The following is a 9,465-nucleotide window of genomic DNA, read 5'->3' on the forward strand; positions in this document are numbered from 1 at the left end:
CCGGAGGAGTGAGTCCTGTTGGGTGTCCCTGGTATTTAAGTTGTGAGTGTATAAAAAGCCCTGCAGAGTGGCCGTGGGGGCTGTGTGTGTGTGTGTGCAGCAACAAATTATGTTGGAGGTGCAATTAAAAAACCCTGATCTCTGCAGTTTTTAGAGTCATTTTCCTCTGAATATTAACCCTGTGCTCAGTTCGTGGGGCAAACCTGGCAAAGTTTGGTCAAGGATAGGGCCGGGCTTTTTTATTTTGGTGTCCCCACTGTTAGTAAATTGTTCTTGGAAGTTGTTTGTAGTAGTTGAGTGTTGTTCAGGGCTACTACGAGGAGCAGGGAGGGAACAGAGCCGCCTTTCATGCCCCTGGAGCTGCTGGCAGGAGCAGGGCCAAGGTCTGCAGCCACCAAGGTACAACAGTAAAACATCCTGGGGCTGCTCTGCAGCTGTGCCAGGAGGTTCTCAGGGCTCCACCACCCCAATTTCATCCTCAGAACTCTCAGTGGGGCTGCATTTGGGTACCTGAAGTCATAAACTATTGATCTTTTTAATAAAGATTAATTCAGACTATCCCATGCCTTTAAAAATGAGTTTGACTTGTGTGTGAGCATTATATAGCAGGGGGAAACACTTTGCTGTTCACACCTGTAGTGTCTTTATTGCTCTGATAGTCCTGCCTTAAAATAACAAACAGACTTCTGTGGTTTTGTGCTGCTGGAATGTTATCAAAATATTTGGGGAATGGGATGTTAGTGAGTTGCTTCAGCTTAATCTGCAGGTTTCCCTCCTGCACGCAGATCTTTTGGATGTATGCAAAACGTTTGGGGTGTTTCATTTATTGGGGTATTTCATTTATTGGGGTGTTCAGTGAAAATGTGTTGGGAGTTACTCAATTTCCCCCAGTGCCATCGACAGCAGGACCAGCAGTGCTGGCTGTGCCTGCTCTGGAAAGTTCTGCCGAGGTCCCAGGTTAGCTGCTCTTTCTCCAGGGAATTTCATAAAGCTTGTCCATGGGTTTTACTGCCTTCTGAGTTAGCAGGGAGAGTGCACGTCGTGCTTGGGACTTCATGAACTGTACGAGCAGAAATCCAGGATTTTAAGTTTGCATTGCAAAAAAAAAACCAACCCCAAACCAAACTGTTGCTTTGCATGACTGAGGGAATACTTTGGGATAGAATGGGATCCAGGGGGCCTCGAGTGTCTGTATGGATGGGGGGCCTGGCCTCTTTTGCCAGGTGTAAATGGGCACGGCAGGTTCTGCTGGTGTCACTGCTTTCCGTGGGGATTTTTGGGGGCTTTTTCCCAGCAGTTTTCCGGTCAGTGTGTTGTCCATCGCAGAAGCTGCCATTCTGCTGCTCCCTCATGGGCATCCTGTGTACCCTGCTAACCCCGTGCAGCACAGAATGGGGGATTTCTGTGCATTTTTAGTGGTATTTTAGCTGCTGGGCTCACGGAGCGAGGGAGTGTTGAAGGAGTCACGTTTGCCACAGCGATGTTCCCCTGCCAGTCACAAGATGGGTGTGTTACTAAACACGCAAAGCCGCAGCTGGGAGGATTTCATGTCTCTTTTCCCTCTCTTTCCCCATCTCCCCCCTGCAGGTGTTGGTGGAATGAGCGTAGCGTGCGTTTTGAAGAGAAAAGCAGTTCTGTGGCAGGACTCGTTCAGCCCCCACCTGAAGCAGCACGCCCAAGACACAGCCAACCCCACCATGCCTGTGGTACTGACATCTGGCACAGGCTCGCAGGCTCAGCCACAGCCAGCTGCAAACCAGGCCCTTGCAGCAGGGACACACTCCAGCCCCGTGCCGGGATCCATAGGAGTGGCGGGGCGCTCCCAGGACGACGCCATGGTGGATTATTTCTTCCAGAGGCAGCACGGGGAGCAGCTGGGGGGAGGAGGCAGCGGCGGCGGCGGCTACAACAACAGCAAACACCGCTGGCCCACCGGGGACAACATCCACGCAGAGCATCAGGTAGAAAACCGCTCCCAGCTTTCCAAAGGCAGCCCTTCAGGCTTCTCAGAGATGCTTTTCGTGGTGCTCTTCTAAAGCTGGAGCTGGTTCTGGTGGAGTTGGAATGGCAACAGTGGTGCTGTTTGTTTTCTCCCGTCAGGGTGGCGGTACCCTGGTAGCTCTGAGCTGAAAGGCTTCTGCTCTTGAGGGTGTTGAAATCCCAAATCCCAGTCCACTCTCTGTGACAGTCAAATGCATGTTTACAAAATTCATGGCTCCCTTTATTGATTTTTTTTTTCCTGATGTGTGAACCAGCATAGCCGTGACTGCTGCTGCTGCTTTTCGAATCTGTTGCTGTAGTTAAATAGTTCTTATGTAATGGTATTACAAAACTGCCAATGCATGTAGGCTGGGCTTTTACCATCCCCAGTATTGGAAAACACAGTAGTGGAAGTTGCTGGTGATGTGTTTGACTGGGTTTCTTTGCTTTGGGGTTGGGTTTTTCTGGTTATCTTTTAGAGGGGGAGGTGGTGATGATGTGCTTAGCTGAACTGAGAAGAGCAGCTTTAAGAGTGTCACCAACCAGTGGTTTTAGGAACTTCTTAGAGCCACTCAGAGTCTCTGAAGGGGTAGTGGGCCAGGCTGTGTCAGTAGTGGTGTTTACTAGAAGTCCTTTCAGCAGTTGCATTGTGACTTGTGCTGGAGTTGAAGGAGCGGCTGACTCACTCCACTCTGTCTGTGACCTGTAACTCACTCATCAAAGACACACAAGTGCTTCCTCTCCGAGGCAGCAGAACCCGAGTGTAAGCACATTTTAAAGCAGAATGATCCCCACAAATATTGCCAGGGCAGCAGACACAAAGCTTTTGCAACCTTTATGAACATCTCCTGCCTCCAGTTTCTGGAATCAAAGCGGCCAAGCCCTCGCTCCTCTGCTGTGCCTCCCCAGGGGATGTGTTGCCAACCAGACCATTTAAAAGCAAACATTGCAGGGAATTTTGCAACCTCACTGAACGCAGTGTGTACATCAACAAAGAAATAAACGCGAGTGCCCTGTTAATTTGTTCTGGAAGAAAAATCACGTAAAATACTGCAATATGAGCTGAGGAGCTAGAAGAATATTGATGGAGAAACACAGTATTTAGGTATCACTTCAGAAGAAATAACTGCGTTGAAACAGATGTGATTTTTCTGTTTATTATCCAAGTTTTTGGTTACTGACTGTAAAACTTGTTTCAAGAGACATCAAAGCCAGAGATCTTAATGTTTTAAGTTGTGTAAGAAACAGTAAGCAAGAATTTCTTACTGCAAACTTGTAGGTTTTTCAAATCAAAGCAGCCACGCAGTCTTGGGGTGGAGATGGCTGGGCAGGGACTGCTATTGTTTGGGCATTTTGTGGCAAGATGACTTCATGAATTAAAATGATGTCATAAATTCTCAATCCTCTTTTCCTCCAGCTCACACTTTCATCTTCCTTTCACTGCAAATCCCTGAAAGCAAAGACAACAAAACTCACTGGAGATAAGGGGGGTGGGGACAGGGCACTCCAAGCTTGCAGTCATTAAAAACTCTGCTGGTATTTGAACTTTTATTTATTTAATAATGGAAAGACATAAACTTTCACTGAAACAAAAGAATCCTGCCTGTTCCAGAGGCTTGCCCTGTTGTCAGCAGAAGTGTTGCTCAGCTTGATTTTCTTCAGTAATATAATAATAAACCATTAATAAATAAACCACTTAATGAAAGGAAAGCTCATTAACTTAGGCTAGTTTAAACGAACTTCTCAAATGCAGTTCCTGTGTTGTCTGGAGGCAGGACAGTGGTGAGAAGGTTGTGTGGACAGAGCACACCTGCAGGATGGAGCGCACAGGGTGCTGCGTGGTGCTCTCGCAGCTTCCCCTGCCAGTTCTGGCAGCTGAGGCTCAGGAAATGCCCACCAGGGCAGAATTAACCTCGGCGTTTTTATCTGTTCTGCTTCCTGCTGCCTTTTACGTTGGCTGTCACATATTTATCACACAGTCCCCATGGTTTTGCGTTCAGTGCTCATCTCTAAACCAATCTTTGTGTTTAATTTCTTCCAAGTCAGCTCTGAGGTGGGGCACTAACCCTGTTCTCCTCTGTCTCGTTTGGTACCAGGTGCTCCAGTGAGTGCTGGGCACTTTTAGCAGTGTTTATTGCTCCATCCCTCTTCTTCCGTGGTTCTCCGCCTCAGGGTTTTACTCCTGGTTTTTCAGAATGTGGGATCTGTGTAATCCTAACACTGCCATTCTTTCTGACTTCTTGGCCACCTCCACATCTGCTTCTTAAATTACAAATTCCTTGGAGCAAGGACTAATCTTATGCGTGCAAAATGATTTAATTCAGTTTGGGCTTAGCTGGGGTAGAATTGAATTTGGCCTGCAAGAACAGAAGTGGAAGGAAATTCTGGAACATGCAGGGAGGTGGGGAATCATGATGGATGTCTCCCGACTCTCAGTTTCTTATGGATACACTTTTATTACTGTACTTCTCGTTTTAGACTTCCAAAGATCGTGCAGTGAGGGCCCAGCCTTGAAGACTGGTTAGGAAACTCAGTAGCTGAAAGATAATGGGAAGACAGAAAAAACCCCAATTATAGGCTAATATAGGTTAATGTCTGCCTAGAGCTTGGGAGGTCATAATTAAAGGTTTTATTAAAATTAAAAAGGATTTTAATTGTTGAATCCCAGATTCTTTTTGTTGCGTGTGTCTGTTGGTGATAATGCTCCCGTGGCTTTTACCAAATGATGGCATTTCGTGGTGGTGTTAAACAGCCAGGAGGGCTGTGAGTCACAGCTGAGCTCAGTATCCTGGTTTTCCGTGGGTTTTACTGTGCTGTTCTTCCCGGTCACTTTTCCTACTGGTAGCTCTGGGAATTGAGCTGAGAGTGGCTTTAGCAGGGATGGCTTAAGGAAAAGTTTCACTCCTCCCGAGGAAGGGAGGAGAGAAGCTCCTTCCTGGTGGTGTCCTCTCCTTGTGAGCAACAGGAAAATGCTGGGTCTTGTTTGTATTTTGCTTCGATACTTTCTTTTCCTGTTGCATTTTCCCCTTCTCCTTTGGCAGGTGTGTGTGTGGTCAAGTTTCTGTATAAAATAAACAATTAAAGATGCCCCAGTCATTTCACATACTCAGGTATCAAAGGTTCACCATCCACACAAAAAACTTGTGCTACAAGGTCTTCTTTGTCCCTCCAGACACTGAAGTAGTGATGGAATCAGACTTCTGATTCCCTCAGATTTCCTGAGCAAACTCCCAGCTGTTTGCAGCTTCAAATCCTTAATCACCAGACTTCCACGGAAGACACTTAACTGCAAATTTTTCTCTCTTTATCCGCAAAAAGCAGCAGGATGAGGTTGAGTGTCAGGGTCCCCCAGTAATTTTAATGTTCCAGTGAGCAGGTCTGGGCTGTCTGATGCCCGGTTGCTGTTGGGCAGAGAGTTACCCTGGCTGCAGGGGAGTGTTTGTGGGCTGTTCATCCAGCAAAAGCCATGGATAGGGGTCAGGACATCACGCAGGTAGGGTACAGGATGGTTCCAGGTGAGGAATGGCCTGGGTTGCATCTGTCTTGGTTATGAAAGGCTGCACAGATCTCCTCACAAACCCAAACAGCCGCTGCTGCTGCTGCTGGGCCGAGTGAAAAGACACTCGGGATATTCAGCTGGGACAAGTTATCAACACTGAGCAGGTTTTTAGGAAAATTGGCCGGGTTTTCTTGGCTGGGGTCTCCTGTGGCTCGTGTGTGCGTGTGCTTGAACTGGAGTGAAGGGAGAGTTCCTGTGGTGGTGGTCCCTCTGGAATTGCAGTCCGTGGATATACTTAGACTGTCTGAATTGCACTGGGGTAGTGTGGGAGTTGCTTAGTAGAAGCAAATGATTTTAGGCATTTGCTTTCTCTCAGAGCACGTTTAATTAATAATTGGAGACAATAGAACTCTGCAGGGATGGTCTTGGTGAATGTGGGGAATTTTTCACATGGAGTTACTGAAGAATAGTGAGCACAACAGGGCTGGGACTGGGGTTTCTGCTCAGTTTTGCCTTTTGGCAGTGTGACCGTGCGAGTTCGTCACTGGGAGCTGGGATTTGAGAGGAGACAGAAGGTAATTCTGGCAGCTGCCCTTCTGGAGCACGGCTCCTCCAGCCAGGCTGCTCCCTGCCCTGGGAGCGGCTGGATCTGAGCGTGTTTGACAGTGTTGGTGCTGCTGGCAGGCACCACGACCAGAACTTGCCTGAAAGTTGTGGTGAAGTCCTCTGAAAAGAAACTGGAAGCAAAGGAAGCCCTGGTGTTCGTTTTTCCAAAGGGAAATACTGTTTAAGTGATGCTTAACTCTTAGGACAGAGATTTTGCCCCATCCCTGGGGGATGTGGGGCAAGGTTGGACAGGTCTTGGAGCAACCTGGGATAGGGGAAGGTGTCCCTGCCCATGGCAGGGGGTGGAATGAGCTGGGATTTAAGGTCTCTTCCATCCCAAACCATTCCAGGATTTCTGATGTGCCTGTGGAAGTGTGCTCCAAATAATTGGATGTGTTGTCTGTGCTGGGGTTGAAGGTATGGAGTGAGTCCCTTGTCACACAAACCGTGTGACAGCACACGTGGCTCAGCTCTTGAAGGTGGTTTCTGACCTCTTGTTTCATTAAACCCGTTGAGTTTTCATGGGAACTTCCTGTATCCCGCTGGACTGGTCAGGGCTTTCCTTCACTGACACCGAAAGGGCTGTGCTAATTTGATACCCAGATAATTTGAAACATTATTCCTTGCTGAAACGAAATGTCTGGTTTGGCTGATCTGTTTCACAGGGATTTCTCTATAGTGAAGGGGAAGCTTGGGAGGGGAACTGGAGCATTTACTTTGGTTTTCTGCTTTGTGATGCCCTCTGAAAACTTCTCCTGAGGTAGAAGGAGCACGAGTAGATTGGCTTAGTTGGTTATTTCAGGTTGGAAAATCCTTGTGATATACGAGGGAGAGAAAACACACTGAAACGTTCAGAAAGTTACTTTGAGACTCTATTTCCTCCAAATCCATCATGGACTTTACTGTTCTGATGGGCAGCTGCAGATAAGATTGTCCAGTTGGGATTGCCCAGGTGACCTCGTGCTGCTGTTGGGATTTCTCCGTGGGTGTTGCTCTTGTGCTCTGCTTCCTTGTCATGGTGCTCACTCAGGAGGAGCAAAGCCGCTTTCACACTGCTGAATTTACAAGTTTCAGTGCTTCCAGAAGACTTCAGGTATTTCAGTGAATATCTTGTACAGGTGTGCTTTGAAAAGAGGTTTATTACAGAACTTGTCCTGCTTGTTTTCTCCTCCCCTCTCCCCAGCTTTGCTCTCCCCTTAGCAGCTCGTTTGTGGTTTGCTGAGTTGCTGTGACCTCCCTGTGCTTCTGCAGAGCAGGTTGTGATCCTGGGAGCATTTTGGTGAGCGGGTGAAGCTTTGCAGTCCATCCCCAGCCACCCAGTCCCATGCCCAGCTGCCTCTTCCTCACAGATCATTTCGGCCACTGATCAGAAATCTCCTCTGTTCCAGAGCATTGCACTAAAGAGCTGGTGCAGAGCATTGTCTCTGGCTTGCCTGGCTCTGAGAACTCCCTCTTAGGTGTATCAGGGACGATTCCCAAGCTGTTTTCCCTGGGTGCTGATGTCAGGCTGAACAGCCGCTCCTTTGTGCGCCTGCCATGTGATGCTGCTCCCTCCCGGCAGGGAGCTGCTCTCAGCTCTCCTGTTACCCCTGCCTTTGTTAGGGATAACTTCTGTTCCAGGGCGGTTGTTTTTATTGGGAACATCTGGCCGTGGTTCTTGTCCTGTTCAGACTTTGATTCTGGGGTGAAACTCGGCCCTTGCGGAGCTCTCGGTGTGGCACGAGGCCACTCACATCTGTTCTGACAGAGGTGCCTTGGCACCTTAAACATTAAACATTGCTGCATCCCTTTCCCACATCTTTTCCGTCTGCATTTAAACCTGGGAAGGGTCAGAGTAGGGCTGGGAGTGAAAGGAAAAGCCCCCTGTGGTCAGATCTTAGCGTGGCCCCGAGCGCTTGCACAAACCTGCTGATCCAGGCACGCACCTGGGATGCAGAAGATGCTTTTCCCGAAGTATTGCCAGCTCCAGCAGTACAAAATGAAGGTTGTTTCTTAGCTAATCCCGTGTTTTTGAATCCTGCTCCCCAATATGTGCCTGAGACATGGCAGGGTAACCTAAATTCCGCGTTAATGAAGCGCTTCCCTGGGTGGATAAAATGGGAGGAAAAACATAATTAGCTAACGAAGGAGAGCCCCTCTGCAAGGCTGCCTTTCCTGCAGTTATTTCTGTCCCCTGAATCATTAATCAGCCTGGCCCAGTGCCAGGGATAGCATTAGCCAATCTGCAATTTCAGTGGCTTTTTGCTTCCAGAGCTAATGGTAGTAGCAATTCTAACCATGAATCCTTTACTACAAAAATAGTAGTTAAACCACCTAATCCTGTCTAATACTTGTGACTTCACATTCTTTCTTTACCCACTATTGTTATGGGAGAAGACTAAAAATAGTGCAGTAATCAGTTGATGGAACAACATATTTTAACCCTGGGTCTGGCTGGTAGTGGCAGACCTGTTGTGGAGCGTGTGATGCTTTCCTTGCTGTCAGCTGGGGAATGCATTTCCCCTCTCCTGGATGCTATAAATGTGTCTGTGAATGCACTCAGAGCTGGTATTTTTTGAAGTAACCTTCTGTGTGAGCTGTTCAAACAAGGCAAACTCAAGCAGCCTCCCCCAGCTGAAGGAGGATTTGTTTCCATCTGAAATTTGTAAACCTTTAGTTCATTTCAAGAGCTTTTAACAATTGTGAGTATGTGAATCAAAGTATTCAGCTGTAGTTTTTGGTTTTCTCCTCTCCATTCTAAGGATGTTTCTTGGTTTTGGTTCTTCCTGTCTCAATTCTGGTGTTTTTGTAGTCATGTTGACTTTTTTTTTTTGAGGGATGTTTTACTAGAGAAATGTTTGGTTTGAGTTTTTTGTTGCTTTTCTTTTATTGCAAATTGAGCAAGACTTAAAGCGTGGAGGGCAAATGGATGGAAATGTTGTGTTCACACTTGCAGAGTACCCAGGAGTTAAAAATAAATATCCAAGGAATAATCCCCCTTTGGAGGTGCTCTGGATAAGCACCTGGAGTGTACAAACAGGGAGAACTTGGAATCTTTCCTCTCCTGTTTTGTCACAGAAACAAAACAAGTGCTGTTGGATCTTCAAGGCCAGGGTGGAAAGAGCTTGGAGCAACCTGGCTTAGTGGAAGGTGTCCCTGCAACAAGATGGGCTTTTAGGGTCCTTTCCACCCCAAACCCGTCTGGAATTCTGGCATCTTAGAGCTGAGGAATCACGACATTTCTCTGTCCTGAGACGTGTAACAGTAATACAATTTCCCACATGTCTCTGCAGCAGGGGAGGAGCAAAACAAGAGGTCCCCAGCAGGGTGGGACCTGCAGCCCTGTGCAGAGCTGAGATCCTGTGATCTCCTCCAGGCTCTCCAGGAGCTCAGCCAGCAGC

General features: G+C 47.6%; 1 protein-coding gene across 1 annotated transcript in view; it reads left to right on the forward strand.

The window, feature by feature from the left end:
• Positions 1-1,535: 1,535 nt before the first annotated feature.
• The window catches only part of PUM1 (pumilio RNA binding family member 1), a 73,179-nt gene continuing 65,249 nt past the window's right edge, over positions 1,536-9,465 (forward strand). The window contains exon 1 of the mRNA XM_017743731.1: positions 1,536-1,961. Coding sequence (XP_017599220.1) covers positions 1,548-1,961 — 414 coding nt within the window. The 5' untranslated portion in view covers positions 1,536-1,547. The remainder of the gene's footprint in view (positions 1,962-9,465) is intronic.

This window comes from Corvus brachyrhynchos, unplaced genomic scaffold (genome assembly GCF_000691975.1).
Source record: "Corvus brachyrhynchos isolate BGI_N302 unplaced genomic scaffold, ASM69197v1 scaffold580, whole genome shotgun sequence".
Taxonomy (NCBI): Eukaryota; Metazoa; Chordata; class Aves; order Passeriformes; family Corvidae; genus Corvus; species Corvus brachyrhynchos.